General features: G+C 44.8%; 1 protein-coding gene across 2 annotated transcripts; it reads left to right on the top strand.

Moving 5' to 3' along the window:
• Positions 1-414: 414 nt before the first annotated feature.
• On the top strand, positions 415-22,635 carry LOC147185836 (estrogen-related receptor gamma-like). 2 transcript variants are annotated; one of them, XM_086104341.1, is made up of 9 exons: positions 415-578; positions 683-766; positions 11,322-11,525; positions 11,890-12,047; positions 12,341-12,457; positions 17,036-17,152; positions 17,525-17,692; positions 19,853-20,122; positions 20,926-22,635. In XM_086104341.1, exons 3-9 carry the CDS (start codon positions 11,335-11,337, stop codon positions 21,168-21,170), a joined length of 1,266 nt encoding a protein of 421 aa, XP_085960467.1. In that variant the 5' UTR covers positions 415-578; positions 683-766; positions 11,322-11,334; the 3' UTR covers positions 21,171-22,635. The 2 variants fall into 2 exon arrangements, with proteins under 2 accessions (XP_085960467.1, XP_085960466.1); XM_086104340.1 differs by lacking the exons at positions 415-578; positions 683-766 and adding an exon at positions 6,551-6,778.
• Positions 22,636-23,822: the final 1,187 nt, after the last annotated feature.

Genomic DNA, 23,822 nt, shown 5'->3' with positions numbered 1-23,822 from the left:
TGGATTACCGTGTTTTCAAGGTCATGAGCAAAAAACTCAAAAAATGTTTATGCAACCATTTCCACGCACCAGAGTTATTTCACATTTCATAATGCATAACACATATGACAATTTCCCTTGCCTATTCTCATCTTCCTCCATTTCACGTTCTTCCTCTCCCATCCTCCTCCCATTTTCTCCTCTGACATTCCTGCTCTCCCATCCCTTCCTCACCATCTCCCGTTGCGACTGGAAGAGTCTCTCGCCTTGATAAGAAAATGGGAGGGTTGCGTGCCCTTTATTCTCCCGGACGCACTTTGCGTCTTACTTTCAGGATTCCCCTGTGAGCAGTCCAAGCAGGCAGGTAGGTGACCCCCCCCCACCCCCCAACCCCATGCAGGCAAGTGTGTGTGTTGACATGTTTGTGTGCGCGTGTGTGTCTGCAGCATCGCCGAGCCACAGAGCCCCCGGCGGCGGGGAGACTGAAGCGTTTGTCCTTGAGACTGACTGACTGCAGACGTGGGAGCAGGAGGGGCAAGCAGGGTGTCCAGTGTGTGAAAAGTGACAGCAAGTATCAGACGTCAAGGAAGGAGAAGGAGGTAGGTGCTGTTTTGGTTTTTATTTATCCCCCCTCCCCCCACAAATGTTTAGTAGTTCGATGCTTGTGTTTGATTTTTTTGTTTTTGGCTCCCCGCCCAATCAGCAACGGTCCACTTGGGGATGGTCGCACATTAGGACAAGGAGTGTGAAGATCAGACGGCCCAGGTGATGTAGGCGTGATTCCCAGGTAAGCGTCTGCTTTTTCAATACGCGTTTTGTTAGCGACTGTGCGACAGCATCTTCCTTGTCACTCGTGTGTCTCTGTGGTACCCGGCATCGCGTCGATATGGCTGTGTTTGGAGTCACTCGCTCCTTTCCTAAATCGGTGTCTTGAGATACAACTGACCCGACATAACTTTTTATTTATTTATTTAAATTTTTGGATGCGAGACGGTTTTTGTTTTGATGTGCTAGCAAAAACTTGAGCTGCAAGCACTACGCAGCGAACTCAAAATGCTTTGCTGACGGGCTCACGATTAGCATCGGTAGTCACTGTGAAGCGACGGATATTTGAAGATAAACATTAGAGAATCAGGAAGATGAATAATATCATCATACTCACAGGTGTATCTTCTTTATCCACTGTGAAGAAAGACTTATGTTGCTGCAACATACTGAGGAGCTGTGGCGGTCTGCCTGTCCAATAAATCCGTGGGTCTACCCCAGGTGGCAAGGGGTGCATGTCCATGTTCAACTATATATATATATTTTTATTGATGGCCATTCACGGATTCCTCCTCCTTCCCCTGCTGTATGTTTGACCTTGAACACCATCAGTGCATGAAACGTCTTGCCGCTTGTGTCCAAAAGCTGCACGGCAACATGATCACACGTTCGCTGTGTCTTACCGTGGGGAACCGAATGAATGCCCCCTCGCACAACCTCGCTTCAGGAACTTTCTGTCACCGTTTTTATTACGTCAACAAGGTTGGGATGGAGGTCAAAGCTAAATGCGCATCTTTAAGCTATTCATAGGGAAGCCTCATCAAGTTTCATCTTTCGCACGGGTTGCTTTGGTCAGCCTTTCTCCAATTTTTGAGTCCAAGGGGTTTTCTTGGGTTGCTGTTTCCAAGAAGAAATTGTCTTAGATATGCGTGAACCAGGTTATATATATTTTTTTCTGTAGTAAACTGCCAATCAATTATATATTTACATGTACCGTGATCCCCCTGCTGTATTACGGTTCATCGTTCTCACCAGTTATCTGGCCTTATTTTTAAGAGATACATTTTTTCACTCCATTCCAGCTGTTTTCCAAGCAGAGTTCAATGTATCAACAGCCATTTTCCAGCATTTTAACTCATTCACTCCCAAAGACGTTTTTAAACGTCTTTTCAGACTTGGGCTAGAATTGGGTGGTCCTGAATTAACTGATCTTCCATGATCCACAAAATATTGTGTTCTGTGACAATGTAAGCACCGGCGCCCCACCAAAAGTACAAAAGACAGGAGATTGTTCTCATTTGTACTAAACAGTCAGTACTTTCCGTAAACTCCTACAGCTCATCTTGACAGTTTTTTCATTATCTTTGGTGGCAAGTCGATGTCACCGTCTTGCCACGTTTCCTCCACTTGATGATGGCTTTCTATCTTCAGTGTGTTCCATGGTATATTTAACACCTTGGAAATCTTTTTGTACCCAGCTCCTCACTGATGAAGATGTCTCTGCCCCCCCCCCCCCAAAGTCTGGAAAAGCCTACTAGAACAACTGAACTTTATTTGGGGTTAATCAGAGGCACTTTAAATGGTGACAGGTGTTTGCTGAATACCCTTTTAACGCAATTTTGAATGTGCTTCTGAACGCAGCCACATCCCCCAGTTTTGTGTGTGTGTGGGTGAGAGATCACATGAGGGAGGACACTAGGACAGAATGCCAATGTGAAGGATTAGTAGAGAGAGTGAGTGGAGCAGCGGGGCAACTGGTGTCAAGACCACCCAGTGAGCTTCACCCACCACACGGCGATAAAAATCCTCACACGCTACAACTTAAATAATGAATATTGTGAAATTTACACTTCACTGAACTAAGTGTTATTGTCATTTGCATTGGCTCTCATTAGATTGTGCAAGTGGAACTCGTTTTTTATTTTTTCATTTTTTTTAATGTTGTTTATTACCGACCTGCTGACAGGCAAGCAGCGATAAACAAACCACCTGTGGACAAAGAAATTAAAAATTTCCGCGCTGCGTTTGTATGCCGGACCCCCGCGTGTGGGTGCATGTATCATCATCCTCGTTGTGTGTGTGTGTGTGTGTGTGTGTGTCTGTGTGTGTAACAAACGGGTGTCGTGTTTGTGAAGTGTATCACACACATCCATACGCACGCATAATATGGCAGATTGGAACGCAAAAGTAAGGCTCATGTCTGCCACTCGCACGAGGCGCATCAAAAATTGGGTGTAACAATTTTTGCCCAGGGAAATTCTGATGTCATCGACGGCCATCACTCTCGATCCGCCAGGACAAATTTGAAATCTGATTGCTTCAAGAATCAGTCCCATTACTAACAGAGTTGACGTAATGTAGGGCAGCACCAGAGATGGGCACGTTACGCTGTTTTGCTGGGCCGTCCTCCATCCTCCGTCTACGACCTGGGTACCCTTCTGTCATCGTCTCTGTCCTCATTCATATAACAATCCATCTCCGTCCGTCCTCATCCTTTTAAACCGCTTCCGTCCCAAAAAAAAAAAACAACGTCCATCTGTGCAAGACAATTTGGGAGAGAGGCTAACAGCAGAGGCAGACCCGAGCCCAGCCTTAAAGGGGCACATGAAATGCATGGGGGACGGGATTAACTCATTCAATCCCAAAGACGTTTTTAAACGTCTTTTCAGACTTGGTCTACAATTGGCTGGTACTGAATGAGTTTTAATTAATCTTATGTCACTTCACGAGAGAAACGAGTCGACTCTTGCATGCAAACATGAACATATTCATCGCGTATACGCCTGCGTCCTGAATCTTATTCTCAATAACACCGTGATTGGCTGTTGCAGATAAGACTCAATCAAACAAAAATGACATCACTGTTTCTTTGTATTTTGAATGTCTTAGTGATAAGCAACTCAAAATTACTATTTCACATAACAAAAATAGCGACGATGATGAAATAATAATAAAAACTTTACTTTTAGAAATCCGTGCCTCAAATGGCACGATAAACATACAACACAGCCAGCTTTCTTAATCGGCTGGATTGATCGTTCGTGAGATGGGTATCTGTAGGTACTTTATGTTCTTTGATTGTACACTAGGTGGCAGTGATTCTATAAAAATACTGTTGAGATGAAAAAGGAACGTATGAACTAGTGTTGTGCTATTAATAGCCTGTTCAGAAAATACAGTGTTTGGCTCCATGCTGGCCTTGTTATTTTGCCTCTTGACACCGCATACTTAACTCAGTTCGGGACGATTAAAGAGATGGACAGAAACCCACTTCCAGCCTTGCTGAGTTCGTCCTTTTAAAAAAAAAAAAAAACCTTCTCGTAGTCTGTCCGCCATTCTCAAAATGGGTCCCAGAGAATGCCCATCTCTGACCAGGACCTCCCATTGTGAGGACAACACATGAAGCTGGAATCTGATTCGACAAAAAAATAATAATTTTTCGGCTCAACTGCCCATTGGCCTTCTTGATTCTCACGAAGCTCCATCAGCGCGAACGCACGGAGCTCCTTGAGGCCAGCTAGCATGACAAATGTGCTTTTTTTTTTTTTTATGTGTGTGTTGGAGTGAACTTTGACCCGTCTTCAGATATCCAGATCAATTCAACAAAAGTCATCTGATTCCAAATTGGTCGTCCGTTCGGCAGTCTCTTCAAATCAGCTGATTGTAACTAATGGGCCTGACTTTCTTTATTACGCTGTCGTTTTATTTTTTGCCCCGTCTGTGTCTCTCCTTCGTTTTCCCCCGCTTGAGCCGCCTTCTGGGAAAACCTCCAGCGGGAGCGCGCGCATGTGCGTTTGTGTGCATTTCGGCTGCCGCGGCGGCGCACTGAAACAATGATGTTTGCACACGCTGTCAAGACTCTTTGCCTCAGTCTCGCTAAGTGACGGATGGCTTCGCGTCGGACCTAAACCTAAGTAGATTACGCTTACGGGATCTGTATCCTGATGCTCCTCTTTCTTACGTGGGCGCGCGTGTGTGTGTGTGTGTGTGTGTGTGTGTGTGTGTGTGTGTGTGTGTGTGTGTGTGTGTGTGTGTGTGTGTGTATATGTTTACGTCATTAACACACAAAAGCTTGTGCGATTCACCTGCGTTTGGACCAGAAACCATATCGAAATAGAGCACAGTGTCCAATTCATGTGGGCTACATTTAAAATGGCCGCCATTTCATGCAGAGTACAGTATTCCCCTTATATCGCATTTCATAAAGCTGTCAGTTCTTTCACAGTACTTCCCGTAATGCCCCCGCATGTGGGAAAGGGGAGCCACAGTCACCGATGCACTCGGTTCATGTCTGGAGAACGATAAAACATGAACATGCGCGGGAGCTGCTGTCACCCACAGCACATACCCAGATACTCACATGCTTATGATGTCACAGGCCACCCCACTAGGCCCCGCCTCTTAAAGGCAGATGCACGACAACACGAATCGTATATTCTACATATTTCGCCTTTCCTCATCTTGGGTAACGTGCGGCAACTTTCCTGTGAAATGTGTGAAAACAGTTTCTCGAGTGCCTCCTCGCCGTCTTCCTGGCAGCATCAGGACAGCAGACTTGAAGTGACTTAAAGCCGGTGTGGCATTTTCAGCTAATCAGCTGTGGCTGGGTGCCTAATGTGAGGCTGTTCACCCCTCCGCACGCAAAGTGACAGACGCTGTAAGGCGTGCTGGGCGCAATCACACACGCAGAGGAAAAGTTTCACGTGTGCAACAACAAACTAATCTTTTTGCAATCATAAGCTATGTATAAAGAGGAGAAATAAAAAGGACAAGACTGTAATAATCGGCATGCAGACCAAACAAAGCCTTCAAACATGTTTTCCATCAATTGGAATCCAAATGCTCACTGGCACGATGCATACATTTATCAACGGTGTTCTTCAGCGGTTAGCTTGTCTGTGAATTTCAAGTTTGTAAGCCTCTAGAGCGCAATGTTGCATCGCTTTGGGTGTGAGATCAACACTGCTTTTGAGTAGAAGATAACGATTTGGTGGTGAAGCTCGGCCAATGAAGTTGGACGGATGAAGGCAACCGGCACTCCAAGAGTGCATGTATATGTAAGGTATAAATAGTACTGTATGTCTTGCAGTAGAAAGTCTGCGTTGCGATCATGAGAAAATTCATGGAGTTAAAAGCAAACGCCATGTCATGTAAAAAAACTAACAAAACAAAACCTAATGTCAATGTCGCTCACGATGCGTTTCTTAGTTGGTTATCTGCACATTTTCAATTTACCATCAAAAGGCCTTAATAATGTTTTTGTTTTTTATTGGGTGTTGCAAAAGCAAAGTCTGGGTTCTGTTCCTGTCTTAAAAAGACAAATTTTGTCCATTTTTGGTGAAACCTATGTTCTACTGGTGATTGTGTACTAAAGCGAGAAGCAACCTTTTTTTTCCTCCGGTGAAAGAGCCGGCGGCTTCCTTTTGGTGCTTATTCTGTCAGAGAACACAATATTGTGTGGGTCTTGAAAGTTCAATGACGATGCATTAAAAAAAAAAAAAGTTGAATAATTAAAACTCCGCTTTTGCAAACTGCTAGCAGTCAACAAGTTCCAAAAATCTGTTCTCTCGAAATGGTGGATCAGCGTGCTTCTCTGTCATTTTTATTTATTTTATATTAATCACGAGAAAGTAATACCTGAGAATGCTCCCCATGTGAAGTCATCCTTGCCACATGATGACATCCTCCTGTTCTTCCTCCTCCTCTCCGACTTGATCCACCTGCCGGCTGCCATTGGCCAAGCCGAGAGCCAATGGCGCGCCGGCTCTGCGCAGCGCAGAGGGGAGGGGTGCCCCTTTCAAATGGTGCGGCCGGACCCTGACAAGGTCCGTCTTTGCTCAGGCACCATTGTCACTCGGCTGCTGGAGTCACAACAACGGGGGAGCCCGAAGATTGATAGGAAGGTTGTTGCTTGGTCTGGACCCCAACTCAAAAGCTTTTTCCTGACCCCACCTCGGAGCATGGTGGCATAAGCCCACATGGATTTAGTCGACCTCTACCTCCCCGAGTGCTTCACGTACCACCCTGACGCACAGTGAGTACGCACCATCAAGGTTGTCTTGGGTAGCCACTCCTTCTTTCTGAAACTGGACTGCATTTTCTTTTGCGTACCGCAAAACAAGTTCAAGCAGGGGTGGGCAAAGCTTTTCTCCTCACCCTCCCCAAAAAAGTTCAAATGTCTCCAATTATTTGAACAATAAGATATGAATTCATCCTTGTTATTAGTTGTTTAATTTCTGCTCAATTTAGGTTGAAATAATTATTTCCTTTTTACTGTTTTCTGGGCAGAATCCTGTTACCTTCAAAATCAGCACTTTTCAGGAGACCCTAAAAACGGCATTTTTGTTCAACCATTTGCAAAAAAAAAATAACACCCTCACATGTGGACCGAGCAATAATATAGACCTGTGACAAAATATGAAATGTACAAAATAATGACATTTGAGATTTCTACGCGATACCAGCAATATGTAAAACTGTTGATGATGAATTTTTAAATTTGCTATTTTTATTAATTTAGTCTGTCCTTTTTAAAAAAAAGCTTGAGAAAGAATTGAATGAATACATATTAAGAGCCACATTTTAGGAAAATGTACCCATCCCGGAATATGATTGTCGTTGCTCTTCCTATATTGAGAATTTTGAGAATTACCGTTTTGTCATATTGGACAAGCCAGAAATTCAGACTGATTGACAATCACAATCTTCTAAAGTCCAATAAACCAAACGGCACGATTAAAGGATCATTGGTTTTCGACGGAGTTCTGTTCCTCCGCCAGTGACGTAACCGGAATTTGTCAACGCAAATCACTAACCTACGCCAACGCAGTATGTCATAATTACAGCAAATATCAGTGTGGAAAAACACAATCAAATTAAACACAGTAACTGCTCATACCTAATTTTGAAATCTTGTCGGCGGGCATCATCGTAAACCAACAAATCTGCATCTACCGTTTCTAGTTTTTTTTCCCGGTTTTATGTGTAGTGAACCTCTCCTCAAGACTTCTGGAACGCACCACTAGTGTTCTACTGGAAAACGGTGACATTGATGTGGAGTGCATTCTAAAAAGCTCTGTACCTCGTATGGAGCCCTGTGGAACACCACCCATATTTATCTCAGGTTGCAATCAAGTTGCATTCCTAAGGCTGGAAGATACTTTTTCAACCTAGAGTTAGTTTGTGTTTCTCTCTTTGTCCTGTGGTAGAAGCTAAGCTAAGGAATTGTTTTCCGACCTGATGTGGAGGTTTGTTTGCGATGGTAATAGTTGCAATGGTTACCGTTACACAGCTGGCTTGTTTGTTGCTGGTGATGGTGAATGAGTAGAACCAGTTTGGTGGGAAACAACTCCCACATGAGGGATGTTATGAGCAGCGCTCACATTTTTGTTTGTTTGTTTTGCTTTTTTTTTTGGAGGGGGTTGGGGTTCTTTTGAATGAACAATTGTTTCAACTAATAAAACTCAATTTCTATTTGAAAACACAAAATAAAAATAGAAAATGTATGGCCATAAACTGTTGGGGTTTTTTTTCTCACAACTAAATTCTGATTGTTTGGTGGAAGGCTTGGACTAATACAAAAAAATGTCAAATATTTTGTCGACAAAAAAGTTCAATATTATTGACATTTATATATTCATATATTTAATGGCCTGAATATATTTTATTTGATTAAATCTAGAAAACAATTTAATTTGACATTATTTTGATTGAAATTGTTTCCAATAATTTTTTATTTAACATTTAGTGTAAGAAAAAAAAGAACATTTTACACACTGTTCAGTAAAAAACAAAATCGTAAAATAAGAGTTTTATTAATAAATACAACTAATAAATAATGGCAAAGTTCTATTGTGGTTCTAATCCATTCTACATGACTTCTTATAGAAACCATGCGATCCTGGTGAAACGCAAAATGTTCCAGTTCATCTATTGGTAAAACCACCAAATGTGTCCCTCCATGCTTTTATTCCCCAACAATGATTGCAGATGCTAAGCTTTTTTCTTTCAGCCGTTGCGTAATCCTTTTGGGGGGAAATTGCTCGCAGCGAAAGAACAAGAATTTCCAAAGCATTCGGAAGACGTTCGCATGACGTACAGGTTGGCTGATTGCTGTTGACATTGGAAAAATGGAATTGAAAACGGACAGGGACAACCCGACATGACCTTCCATGTAAATATGAGCGTCGCCCGGTCGCACGTATGAGTTAATGACCGGCGACTGGCTTTCTTCCTCATTTCAGGCACAATAAAAAAACGGAGTCCCGGCGTGGGCAGAAGTGCGCTACCTTTGATTTACGTTCACCGGCCCGCCCGCGTCATCTTTTGATGGGCTTTTATGGTGATGATCACATGATCTCTTAATGCCATTTCATTAGTCGAGTTAAATGGTCGGGCATTCTAATGACGAGTGGGGCGTCTATGGCTGCGCGTATATGTCACTCCGTGCTTGACAAGCCAATATGGACTCCCGTGATGGATCGTCAAGGTTACCGCAAGTCCTTTGAAAGCTCTGTGCTGTATTGTTTATTTATAGTCCCAAAGTGGATTGGAAAAGGATGAGCGATGGAATACCGCGAGATGGAAATGCACTGTATTCAAACTTAAACTGGGGCGTGCCCAATTTTATTACTTCAAAGTACATTTCAGGTCTAAGTGTTGGATAAAAAGCAGTTTGGACCTTAACACGGGTTAGGGTACTGCGCTCAAAAGTTAAATACAACTGAACTGCTGTTAAACAAAATGTACTGTGCTTGAAAGTAAAAATAAAATATTGTTCTGGTTTGGGGAATAAAAAGGCCAACAGGTTGCCCGGATAGCAACAAGCTTCATTCCGATTCTGTGTTTTATATGTTGTGAATGTATTAGTATTTAATTCAGTGATGCTTTTGTCTTCCACTAGAGGGAGCCCTTGTACTACCAGTGATACTCGTTCCGCATTTTGAGATAGAAAAATGTATACTTCTGCCAAGGCAAATATTTTTTTCTCCCCCGAAAATTCTGCACACAACGACCCCTACTGACAACATTGGGAAAAAAAAAATCTGCGCGTGCCTGCATGCTTGCTGTCTTGTGGCGGCGCCGCGTCGGCGAACGCGTGGCGGCGGTTCACTGAGTAACCAGAGCCTTTGACCAAGCAAATAACTTGTGGCCCGTGAGGCTGAGATTTACATGGCAGGAAGCAGATTGACATGTGTGCATGTGTGTGTTCACGTGAGTGACATTCAATCGAGGAGTTCCACCCCCCCCCCCTGCCCCGACTCCCCGAGTGGGCCTGATGACAAACAGTTGCATGCTGAACTGTGTCAGGGTGTTTATGAAGACACATGCTTTTTACTGCGACTGGCTGTGTGCGTGTGTGTGTGCGCACGCATGTTCTTTACCCTATTCCCAATCACGTGAGTGCCTTTGCTTCTTATTTTGACTCCCACACGTGAAGGTCTGACGCCACATAGCGTGTGTGAATGTGTTTTTGAGAGGCGCACATTCTGTCAGCTAGCACACTTTTAGTTCACAACTTGGGGACAATTGTTTTGGTATTTTAAAAGAAGTTTACATGTTGGATGTTATTGGATTGCGGCATTGTCCCGAGTGCAGATCAAGCCCTAAAGTATTTCCCTAAATTTGCTTGGGCATTTCCCCTCTTTGAAAGCAAAGCAGTGTAGTGGTTTGCCGCCGTGTTTGCATAATGTGGCCAATCCCAAACTGCCGCTTGGATGGATGAATGCACGGAATAAATGTTCGCCGACTACACTGGAACCTCAATTTTTGTGATTAATTGGTTCCAGAAAGTCAGACGAAAAGCAAATTGTACAAAATCCAAAATAATATTTCCCATAAGAATTAATGACAATGCCTCAGACATCCAAAGATATTAACATGCATGATAGTCACCCTACAAAGCAATCTGAAATGACCAATGAAGTAAAAAAAGAACACTTAAAATCTTTTTTAACCTTATCGAAGACTTTTTATTGCATATACAGCGCAAAGGGGAGACATTTTCTTGGATTCTATCATGTTTCTTGCCATTACCAAATAGCACTTGCAATTTTGACCTGTGTTAAAAAAAATAATAATAATTTAAAGGGTTGAAGTAGTGTAAGACATCCTGTCAACAGCCAAGCCTTCAAAATAAAAGCAGACCAATATCACCACATTTTATTTGGTCCTATGCTGGTTTACAGAGCAATTGCACCCAAAGCGATTTTACGCCTCTTCATTGAGCGAGACTGTTAAATAAGAACGTGTGCTGTAACTGTTATTCTTCTAGTCCACATGCTTTTATTTTATGCATTTTTATTTTATGCTAAGGTTTGCCTGAGTGTGGCCGAGCAGACAGGGCGGCTCGTTGCCTTGAGTTGGGAATTAAAGTTTGTATTGTGGAGTACGAGTCCATTGAACCCTTTATATGCAACTCACAGTATGAAATGATTCAGACCAACACGCATCGGTCCCAAGAAATGAATAACTGAAAAAAAAAAAAAGAATCCAAAAGAAACAGAGGTTACAGTGTACTCCAGTAGTGATGTTGCATACTGGTATCGCGGCCCAGGTTAATGATTGTCCTCTTGCAGACACGCGGGCAGGATGTCGGTGACGTGTCCCTCGTCCATCAAGCGCGAGCCATCCAGCCCCAGCAGCTCGCAGGGAGACGCCAGCCCGCCCCAGCCCAGCCCCGCCAGCTCGTCCTCGGACACCAACTCCAGCTTCGGGCCCCCGACCAAGGGCCACGGTCACGGCAATGAGTTGGGCTCCGCCCACAGCGGAGGGCCAATCAGGTGTCTTTCTTTGGTTTGGTCACAGTATTAGGTACACCCGCGCATTAGGGAAGCAGTGATTCAACAATAGATTTGGGTTTTTGTGGCCAAAGCTTATGATTTTTTTTCCCTTGTGTTCATTTGTATTAATAGTAACGCAAACTCACATTTTTTTATCTTTGCCAGGTATTAAAAGAAAAAAAAAAAAGCACAGAAATCCAAATCAGATTTGGTTGCATTTATGCCAAGGTGGGGCAGAGACCCACCAGATCCAGTACTCAAAAGTGGCAAAGAGAACAGTTCATTTTTGTTGGTTTTTATTGTTTTATGGTTGAAACGTTTGTGAGTAGCGGTGCTATCATTCGACGTGTGTGCCGCTGTTTAGGCGGTTGGTGGAGGACGAGGCCCAAGTGAAATGCGAATTCCTGCTGGGCTCCGTGGCGAAGCGCCTGTGTCTAGTGTGTGGCGATGTGGCGTCGGGCTACCACTACGGTGTCGCCTCGTGCGAGGCCTGCAAGGCCTTCTTCAAGAGGACCATCCAGGGTGAGCGCTTTGAAAACCCGCCATTCTAAAAGATTACCCTCAAATGTGTTTTACTTCAAGTTAGCGGTGGGTGTTTATGGTCGGTGTGCGCTCGCACGTGTGCCTTCCGCACACCAGTTTTGCGAGCGCTTGTTTGGGGCTAAACAAGCAAATCAAGTCAACAGGCAGCTTCCGCCCGCGCACGTCCACGTCCGCCACTTCTTGCTTGAAGCTCTTGCGAAAAGCTGCTTTCTGACGGCACAGACAAAACGTCAATAGTGAGGAGCGACCGCGTGTTTTTTTTTGTGGCTCAGGCAACATCGAGTACAGTTGCCCTGGCTCCAACCAATGTGAAATCACCAAGCGGAGGAGGAAGTCGTGCCAGGCGTGTCGGTTCGTCAAGTGTCTGGCCGTCGGCATGCTGAGGGAAGGTGAGCCCTGAAAACACCCAACAACCAAAAATGGATGTGCCATAAATCCGCCATTTTTTGGATTATTATTTTTTGGGGGGTCAAAATGTTGTCAGTAATGCAGTAATTGCCCTTTGACCCACTCCAGACCACCAATGCAATAAGTGACATCCGCTTTTGAACACACTTTGAAGACAATCCAAACACACATTTAAAAACATTGAGAGAAAAAGCGCAACGGAGACAACAAAAATATTATACACGCAGTGTGACAGAGAGCCCTCTTTGTGTTGAAACAAATCCCGTTTTTGTTTTTTTTCCCCCCCAAAACTAATCTGCGGAATAGCGCGACCACGTGATGGAGGCGGGGTTACTGTGTATTGAGTTAGGAGTTTGGTCATGCACCTCATAAGTGAAGGTTCCCATTCCATTTGTATTTTTTTGTTTGTGGGTGCCAATATTTGGGCGATGTGTACATTGCGCTATGTGTGTGTGTGTGTATACACCAACCAGTGGTCAGGTGCTCTTGTGTGTGCGCTTGTCCGCTGACATATTGTTGTCCCGATTTAGAAGTGACTCAAAAAGGAAAACATGAGCGATGACCACTCATATGCACGCACACCCTCGAAGCGGGGGACCAAATGAAAGAAAGAAAAGCAGGCTCGAGCACATGAAAGCTTTGTGTGTGTGTGTGTGTGTGTGTGTGTGTTGCAAAATAGTGCTCTTGTGTACCATTTTTATCATCAACTATAGAATCCTAATAACATTTTTTTTGTGAGCATTTAGAGGTTTTTTTTAGGAATTCCTTCAATATAGCATTACCATAACAAAAAAGTGTTTTAATGACAAAACAGAGGATTGGTGTGAAAAAATAAAGCATTTTCGTGGCTATCATTATCAAAAGGTTTTCAAAATTTTTCACTCTTGCTTCAAAAAAAGGATTTTAGTGACAAAATGCTGCATCTTGTCCAAAACATTTTTGCATGATAATGACAAAAGACAAAGTTGAGTGTTTTTATTTGAACAAAATATCGTGATTTGCTAACTGATTTTTTTGTGTGTGTGTGGAGGGAGGGGGGGGGGTGAGAGACAACAAATATTTTAGGATGGCTGGTAGAGGGTTAAGGTCGCATTTAATGGTGACGAAGGTCCGCTCACATGCATGTCTGACAGCGAATGGGTGAATTCTGGCTGGACGCAGGTGAAATGATAGCCCAGTGGAGAAACCTCTAAAACGAGAAATCAACCGACGCTGCTTACCCGAGGCTGTGATGTCATTTTCGGTCAACAGCGAGTGGATAAAAATGTGTCGTTTTCACACCAAATTTTGTATCTCAAAATGCAATATTTGGGATGCCGAATATAATACAGTGGTACCTCTACTTATGAAATTACTTGGTTCTGGAGAAATTTCTTAGCTCTAAAAGTTTGTAAGTCGAGACGAGTTTTCCATGTAAATGCCCTAATCCGTTCCAAGCACCCCCAAAATTCAGACATAAATGTTTTCTAAAGCATAAAAATGCATCAAAATATGTAGCAAATACATGCTGCAATTAGATTATTCCACAATGAGAGTTGTGCAGAGTAAAGAATAAATATGATGGTCATTTAACTTTTAACTGCGTCCTCATCGGTTTTTGCCCCCTTTAGTTCATGTTCTCGCTTTTGCCTGGCGTTTTGTAAAGAAGTGATCCGAGGACGTTTGCTTTTGTTGGCTTTTAACAATCCTTCGGAAATGTCCAAACAAACATCAGCCTAGTGAGCGATCGCCCGACTGGTGAACACTTTTTCTGGGTGATTCACATTTACGTAAAACTATCTGAACACCTCTTGGCCCGAGAGGCAAATGATGAGAACGCCGCATAGACACATATCTATTTCTACACACTTTGACACATCCGGTAGAGGTCCCTCTTAGCCAATGGGATGCCAGGAAGATGCTAGGTAACAACCAATGGCAGAGCAGCTATACGTATGTTGGGTTCAGGAAACTCGGAGTTGCAAGTAGCAGCCCATACTGTATTTTTACCTTTCGTATCTTGAACTTTCTTTCGTAACAAGAGGCAATATTTACGTTGAGGTGTTTCGTAACTTGAAAATTTCGTATGAAGAGACGTTCGTAAGTAAAGGTATCACTGTATGTCCAATATTCTTCACTCTTTGCAGCTGTTGATGACTTGATGAGATTTGCACTACACCATACTTGGTATTTGTCCAAGCTGACATTGAAACACGCAACTTTGTCTTCATTATCTTTTTTTTTTTTTTTTAACGCTCTGAGCATCAGTGGCATCTCAGCATCGCCCTTCCCTCGCTCCCTCCCCTTACCCGCTCTCGTAAATTCCTCCAGATGCCTCGCGGGATTCCCGGAGCTCTGCGGAAGGCGAGCCGGTGCTCGTAACGCGCTTCAGTGCGCCTCGTAATGCCCGCCGCCCCTGGAGAGGCCGCAATAAAGGCCCAGACAGCTTTAATTGGGCCACACTCGGTCGCAGGAGATGTGCGCCTATTAAAAAAAAACGACTACCACAATAACCAACACGAAACCGGCTTTGTTCGTCTCGAATGTTGTCGTATTGTTGGTTGTTATTGTCAAAATTCCACCAGGTCAACATAAAAACCGTGTAAAGTGAATTCGGAGATTTGTTTCTTGATACGTGCAAAAAAACTTTTTTGTTGTACTCAGTTATGGAGTTAAACTGTTTCTTAACATTTCACTTTTCCTGATTTACTTCAAACAGCAACAGATAACATCCGTTGCCTTCCCACTATATATGAATATACAGGTATGAGTGCCTTCATTTGCATCAGCAGTGCAATTTGATTGACAGTTGACAGAGAGTGGGCCGTGGTTTGGCAGACGTGCCACCACAGTGCCTTAAATTTGTCATTTTTTTTCTCTCTTTTTAATCGTTTCAATTTGGCAGGCTTGTGAATCACACTTTTCTGTGTGGTGGCTCAACTTTACAAGATATTTTTATTTTCCCCTTGAGTGGGACTTTCATGCTCCGCGGTTCACGTTCGTCTATGCCGCTGCCGGCCCCGATTTATTTTTGTCGCGTAAGGCCAATGAACCCATCAAAATCTCAACGGGGGTAGATCATTTTTGAAAAAATTTTGTCGTCATCTGCGCAGGGCAAAAAAAAAAAAAGTAACCAGCTCATTTTCAAAGTAAGCAATATAAAACATAGATATGTCTTCAACTGAAGGGAGTAAAAAAATAAAAAAAAATCATTTGGAAAAATGAAAACTCAAAGTACGGATAATTGCAAAATCCACGAGGTGCGATAATGAAACGTACCACTGGTGCGTGCGAATAAGAAGTGTAACTTTAACATCGGAATGTGCTGACAGGAAGCGAGGCCAAGAATAGTTTGTGTGGATAACAAACGGTCATAAAGGCACTCTGGCGTCTCTTGATCTATTTCGGGACCCTTTCATCACTGCTTTCGAGGGTCTCGGTGCAGGGAGGGGGGGGGGGGGGGGCTTCGGCCGGCCGCGATCATCAGCGTCCCGCGGCCTGTGGCGCCGGAGAACTGGCCCCGGCCACCTCAGCAATTCCCGCCTCGCCTCGCCTCGCCTCGGCTCTCCTTCATGTCTTTACTCCAAACAATCCCGCACTTCTCACGTGAGGCGACAAATGTACACATGGCGCCAGTCATCGGATGCGGGCGTGCTTCGCACCCTAAAAATACAGAAAGCGCAACAAACGAGAGAATGTACATTTCTGAGGGAATTTTCTTGGGCTGCTGAGCAGCTGATGCCAAACCAAAAAAAAAAAATGCAGTGCTATCAATACAAACGTCAAGGTGTAGAATGTGAGGCTTGAAGTTGGACTGGTTTGAATTGGTCAAGAACAAATTTGACAACGAGGCGCTCTAAAGCGGTCACACCAGCCCGAAGCCGTCGACATGCCGACTGTCGAGGCTGATTTAAAAACAAAAAAAAAAAAATTCCCCATCTTTGCTATTGTGCCTTTTTCACTGTGTTTGCATGCATAGCCAACAACGAGGCGCTCGTTGCTGGCTATCAGAAGGGAAGATGCGTTTTCAGAGTGTAGGCTAGCTAGCTAACTCCACTTTGCATCCTCATGCTGGACCTCCAAGTGTGTCACATGGCCCTGTTTTCGCAACGGCTAAAATAATCCAGAAAAGTGACATTTTGAAAACTAGAGCTCCACATCTGAGTCCGACATAGTTCTCACTCCCTCATGTCTAAACACAAATCTCTCAATTTACTTTACAGGGTTTTTCATTCAGTAACAGACTACTGCGAGCGCTTTTGTCACATTTGACGCACCCACACAGCGTCTTGTGACCCTGGACTGGCACCTGCCAAGTGCCCGGGCTAATCCGCAATTAGTATTTCCTTCCCCTGCCGTGACATGTGGCGAAAGGTCAAAGGGCTGCCAATCCATTTCTTGAACTTCTAATCCCACCATCTGGACCACACATAAAATGACGACAAAACACTTGGATATGAGAAATCAGTTTTCCATTTTTTTTCCATCATTCTTTCAAAGGGAGGCTTCGACGTTGGTTGAAGTGAGCTGTGGTGACAACGTTTTGCTTTTTTTTGGGGGGGGGGGGCGTGGCCTCACAGGTGTGCGTCTGGATCGCGTTAGAGGCGGACGGCAGAAGTACAAGCGACGAATGGACGGCGACGACGGCGACTGCTCCTATCGCCACCTGCACGGTGTCCTGCCGCACAAGAAAGCGCGTAAGTGCATTTCGGGAATATAGTCCTTTCCGAAAGTATTGGAACGGCAAGTTTCAATCAAGTCCTTTGATTTTGTTGTGCTCTGGAGACATTTGGCTTCCAGATCAAAAGTTGAAAATCCATCCTTCCATTTTCTGATCCGCTTAACCTCACGAGGGTCACGGGGCGTACTGGAGCCTATCCCAGCTGTCTTCGGGGTAGTAGGTGTGGGGGACACCCTGAACCGGTTGCCAGCCAATCACAGGGCACACAGAGACGAACATGTCATCCGCGCTCACAATCACTTCAAGCCTTCCTCAGTGCATCAAGAGAGTGAATACACGTACTGGTATGGAACACCCCTAATTATGACGTGTTTTGCTCGCGTTCCAGCGGGCGATAACCATGTGGTGTCACTGCTCCTGCTGGCCGAACCCGAGGCCATCCTGGCCATGGCCGACCCGACGGTGCCCGACAGCGACATCAAGGCGCTGACCACGCTGTGCGACCTGGCCGACCGCGAGCTGGTAGTCAACATCGGCTGGGCCAAACACATCCCAGGTATGCACTCCTTATCCCGCTAAGAAGATCACCACGGTTGTTGTGCTCGAAAGGACACACCGCCACATGCGTGTGTGCGTGTTCCTAATAAAATTCACCGAATGACCCGCAAGCCACCTGGAAGTTTTAATTGACTTGGGAACACTCCCGCCGGCCTCTCTGCCAATTCAGTGCTTCGCCGAATTTTGTTTTAAAAGGGAAACTAGCACTTTACGACTTTATTTAAAAGGGGACAGTGAAGAACAGATGAAAAACATGGTTTAAAAAAAAAGGCCTTTTTTTTTTTTATTGTTCATGTTTTCAACATCATCATGGAAGCACCTGCTTCTTTTTTACGTCTTGTTTGGTCTTTGAATTGCTGACAATACAAACAAAGCATTAGCGTGCATGTGCATGTGTGCGTGCACCTGCGCCTGCGCGCATTCCAGCACAGACATCATCTTGTCCTTGCGTGTTTCTGAGTATTGGAAGAGGAGCTTTCCCTTCCCCAGGGCCGCCGCCGTCGTCGTCTGTCTCTTTCAGATCCGGCGAGCGGAGGAGCGCCAACGTTAAATTGCGTAGCTTTCTCTTCAAATGTGATTGGCTCCCTGTTGCTAGGCAGAATTCAGGGGGCTCACTCAACTGCCCTATTATTGTTTTTCTATTCCAAACGAATTATATTAATATATTATATTTTGATTGCAATTGTATTTTGTTTTCAAGTTCAATTTCTGATGGGGAAAGCCAAAAGTCGACAATGCCATTAATTGTAATGTTTATTCAGTTATATATATTTCATTCCGTGTGGGGGGGGGGGGGGGCGTCGGTCAGAACAGTTGCTGGCCCGTTGCGTTGCTTAAGAGCACATTGGCAGTCCTTTGGAAGCAAACTGGCATCTAGGAATTCATATTTAAGAGTAAACATATTGCGTCCAATCATGTAAAAATCTTTCAGGGTTAAAAAGGGACACGTTGTATCCTGACAAAACCCTATTTGGTATAAAAAAAAAAAAGCGCCTGAATACAAATGATACATCAATGAAACACACAAAACTGCTAATTAAATAATAATACGAATGCAAAAGTCTCCTTTTGTCAGAGTAATGGCGCTGTCATGTCGTTGGGGGGGGGGGACTGAGTGACGGTCGCACACGAGGCCACCGCCGGAGGCCCGGTCCGAGCCATCTGAGTTGCCGGCCCCTGGAGGAAGGTGACCACATCCGGGCCGCCTCCTCAGCTGCCGGCAACGTGGACGCTGATGGAAGCCAAAGCGGCGCGGAGGGTTCATTCGGCCGCTGGGCTAAAAAGCCGCTCTCATATTTGGTCTTTTGGAGCTGGCTCTTGCATGACTGTGTGACCGTGACCACGACTACCATGATGATACACTCGACGCTAACAAGCACTAATAAGCACACTCTTGTTTGACTTGCGCGTGAGTTGTACTTCTCTGCTTGCCCCAGCAGAAAATATCCGGGTAGACATCTCTTTACCCCACCATAAGATTTCAGCGGCATCACTTGTGTGCTTTTGCCCCTGCCAGGAGCTGTGCTAAGCTAAGGTGTGCGCTAGGCTAAAGCACATGCTCAAGTTAACGGCGATAATAATAAACTGGATTTGAGGAGCACTTACCTGTGCCGCCGACGAACCAGCAGCCGCGGGTGAGCGCACTCGCTCCCTGGTTTAGCTTAACCCTTACATCCACCGTGTAACCTGAAAGGGTTAACTATCACTTCATTAGTTGTCATGTCACGCAGTTGGATGATGTGGATCCATATGTGCTTGTTAACCCACACGGGCAATGAATCAGAGGCAGGAAGGTGCAGTGTATCCAAATAAACGTCACTGACGCTATTAAATGCGCACTCCCCCACCACGGCGCACCCCTCACTCTTTAAAATGGCCTCTTTTCTTTCACTTTGTGTGTTTGCACGCGTGTGTCCCCGTAGGATTAAATAGTCCTCATGTGTGTAATTCTCAGTAAAAGTGGGCGTGTCCTCAGTCATCCCTCGGTCGATGTTTTGCTGTGTGTGGCGAGCCAAATCTTCGTTTTCAACGCGCAGGGACGTGGCCGCATGTTGCGCAACTAGTTTTCGTGCGGGGCCAACGGTCGGCCACAAGTTGAGCTGCGATTTGGAAGTCGAATGCGTATGCGAACCGACGGGTCTGGGATGTATGCCGACAGGCTTCCCGTCGCTGTCGCTTGCCGATCAGATGAGTCTCCTGCAGAGCGGCTGGATGGAGATCCTGATCCTGCGCGTGGTCTTCCGCTCGCTGGCGCTGGACGAAAGGCTGGCGTACGCCGAGGACTATGTGATGGACCACGACCAGTCCAAGATGGCCGGCCTGCTGGACCTCAACAACGCCATCCTGCAGCTGGTCAAGAAGTACAAAAGTGTCAGTCTGGACAGGGAAGAGTTCGTCCTCCTCAAAGCCATCGCGCTCGTCAACTCAGGTAGTCCGATGGGAACAATTGGGAGTGTTCAATCAGCCTGCCATGCATGTTTTTGAAATGTGGGAGGAAACGGGAGTATCCGGAAAAAAACTCCACACAGGGAGGCCAGAGCTGGAATCAAACCCGGTACCTCTGCACTGTGAGGTCGACGCGCTAACCACTGGACCACCGGGCCCATTCTGATGACCATTGACATGATTTATGAGTCATTTTCTGTCTTCATGCAATCTAAGATTAATGGGGCACACCATTTTGTGCCCCATTAGAGACTCAGCTGTGCACCTCACACTAAAATGAAAGCGTCACGTCACCCACAGTAAGCCTGAAAACAATTTTCAACATAAACATATTTTGTTGGATTGCAACAAAATACGTTTGAAAAATAATCACAGTATGCAGTGCCCCCCTCCCCCATCTTTTCAGGAGATATGAAAAATGCAAATAATTGATACTTGCTTATAATTGCAGTGGAGGGGAGGGGGGGGGGTTATGAAAATGTGAATGCGCAGGGGATTGAGTAAAATAAACATGCAAATAATCGGTTTGGTCAACAAAGAAAAAAGCAAACGAGTGGGGCGAGATTTTAGGGGCACTCCTCGCTTTGCCCCACCGTACGACTCCTGGGGCACTGCAATGTATGCCCCACCATTAGCTTAAAGGGTTGGGGGGGGGGGGATTACCTTCCATCATTGTCTCTTTTAGTATTTTACTGTATTTACTGTAAATACCGTCACATGTTGTTTGTACCAAACGTCTTCTGAGATTGTGAATTTTCCATTTTGTCCGCCCCCCCCCCCCCACAGACTCAGTACACATCGAAGACTCGGAGGCGGTCCAGCACCTCCAGGACGTCCTCCAGGGGGCCTTGCAGGACTACGAGGCGGCCCGCCACGCGCAGGACCCCCGGCGGGCCGGCAAGCTGATCATGAGCCTTCCTCTGCTGCGGCAGACGGCCGCCCGAGCCGTGCAGCACTTCTGCGGCATCAAGCGGGATGGTCGCGTGCCCATGCACAAACTTTTCCTCGAGCTACTGGAGGCCAAAGCCTGAACGCTGGCCGGCGCTCGTGCACCCTCAAGACCGCAGAAACTTCCGCTTTGAAAATCCATCAGTACCTTGGCTTACAAGTGCCCTGCCTTACCGTTTATTTTTTTTTTAAAGTTAGGAGCCGTCGCTTTCTTGATTTGTATTTATTTATTTATTTATTAGGGGCTTTGTGTTACAAGCCGGAATTTGAGCGACGAGAGAGCGTCAGATGTGCTGTCACCTGAGTGAAAAACAAAAACAACTTGTAATGAATAAGACTCGAGGGGGCACTCCACGATATGTCCCACCTTAGGAGTTTTTCAAGTCGCGTGGTATTCGTATGAACCAGTCCGTGTTGGAAAAACGGGTTGGGGACCACGATCATGTGACTTCCCGCAAAATGGACAAAGAGCACGCGGGATGAGGCGAACGCTCCTTGTGGATGAAGTCCTCCTTCAGGAAGCTTCCTCGCATGCATTTCGAGTTCCTCGCGCAAGGAGAACATCGAAAGTCTCGCCAAAACAAGCGATTCAAAACTCGAAAGCGGCAGAGCGGCGTACGTAACGGGGCCTCGAGGACGTTTCAGTGAAAGAAACTGTGCTCAAGCGAAGTGTATTTCAAAAGCAACTTGTGGGCAAGTCGTCAAACAAAACGGCAGAGATGAATCACCTCATTAAAAAGAAAAAAAAGCCCCCAAAAAGAATTTTCAAATGTTTGTCATATATAAATATCTTCTTTTGTTTTACTCATAAACTTACCATGGCCTTCTGCGGACTTTATAAAAGTTTCTGTGTTCTAAACATTCATACAGTACAGTATCTATAACTATGGCAAAAACTAAAATGGTAACCATAACATTAAAAAAAACCTCATTCTTGCAGGAATTTAGGAGGATTTTGTTGGAGAAAAAGTATCTTTGCAATTTTTAGAACACAAAAAAAACATTTGCATGACTTGCAAAAAACAACACAATTTGGTGATTTTTTTTGTTTTTGTTGTTTTTTTTAATCCATCCATCCTTCCACTCACCAATTGGCGGGTATTTTTTATTTTTATTTTTTGCAGTCCAGTTTGTAATAGTATTGTTTTTTGTTTTTTTGTGCGTGTATGATTTCCTACTAAATTCCTGCACATCTGTCAAACAGAAACTCTCCCTTCTATGTTCGGACGTAAACGCGTGCTCTCCTTTTCCCCTCGTTGCCATGACGTATTTGAACGTTGGAGTCACGCTGGCCTGTTTTGTGTGTAGACTCTTGGCAAAATATTCTGCTTGTAAATGAAGGCCTTATACTAGAGTTGTAGTCCCCTTGCCACTAAATTTAAGACTTAATCAAAATGTTCTCGATTTGACGGTTTAACTATGCACTGTCTTTTTTGTTTGTTTGTTTGTTTTTGTTTTTTTGCATCGTGTGTCTTACGCCAGCGGATGACACTTGTGTTGTTTCTTTCTCAGGTGAATATTTTGGGCAATAAAGACCGTCCCCCTGCACCCATTGTGTCGCCTTTTAACATACAACATCGACAAAAATGAAGTAATTAATGTGCTTCAGTAGATGTTTCAGATAGCTGGATAGAAGGAGTGCCCAGCTACTAAGTCATAGTCGACCGGTAGTTCGTGGACTGGTCCCAAGTCAACTACGAGGGGCGTCGGGAGAAATGGGGAAAAACTCAAAAGATTTGTGTGTCTTTTTATTCTTCGTTTTTTTTAAATACTATTACATAATTTTGTTTAAGTATAACTGCTCCCTAACTATCCTATCAGTTTTAGGTCCACCCGCAAGTATTAAAATGAATAAATAAACAGGTCATCTTTAACCTATGGTGGCGCCTGACCTGCATCACAGGAAGTTTTAAGCGAACAGCTGTCTCCAATTGCAGCTGGCGATCAGAGCTGTTGAGATACATCCATGTTTGCTGATTTTCTTTCATGTTTGTTTAATCTGCAATACACTAACGCCATTGTTTAAAAAAAAAAAAAAGGGGGAATCCGGAATCTACGATAGTGATGTTTCTTTCTGCACTTGCCGCGCTCCAAAAGTTCGTCCCTGCCTTCCTGTCAGGTCTCACGCTAAGGTATGCAGTGATTTCCTTTTTACAAACTCAGTCTGGTCTTGTATCCAATTTATTTTTCTGTTTCGTTCTTGTTCGGGTCCGTTGTAGTTGTTGCTCATCGAGACATGCGTGTGTGTATACATGTGTGCACGTCCAGTAGGTTACTGCGGTAAGGCCAGCCCCCGCTCACAAAGTTGAAGTCAAGGCAGCCGCCACAGCGATTTTTAATCACGTGCATTACGGTAATCTGCCCTCAGTGAGCGGTGTTGGCTACCTTCGAAATAAAAGCTTTTCAACTAATGCATGCACGCCATTGGTTCGGATTTAAAATCATTTTTGAAAATAACTTTCTCAGGGTTCATGCAACGATGAATTCGCTCAGGGAAAATGAAAACGGTCTCAGAATAGCACCATAACACGTTAAATCCAAACCACTGACGTGTATACTTGGTGAGCTTTTATTTTGAAGGTGGCCGACGCCGCTCGCCAGCGGCAGATGACCGTAATGCACAGTATTAAAAATTGCTGCGGTGGGTGGTTTGACTTCAATTTTGTGAGTGGAGGCTTGCCTGACCGCAGTGGAAGAGTGGCTGCTTGAAAAACAGATCTTCAGTCCAAAAGGGT

The sequence above is a fragment of the Hippocampus guttulatus genome, chromosome 23, assembly GCF_054856545.1.
Source record: "Hippocampus guttulatus isolate MCC_2025c chromosome 23, RoL_Hgut_1.0, whole genome shotgun sequence".
NCBI lineage: Eukaryota > Metazoa > Chordata > Actinopteri > Syngnathiformes > Syngnathidae > Hippocampus > Hippocampus guttulatus.
This window is presented reverse-complemented; position numbering and strand designations above follow the sequence as displayed.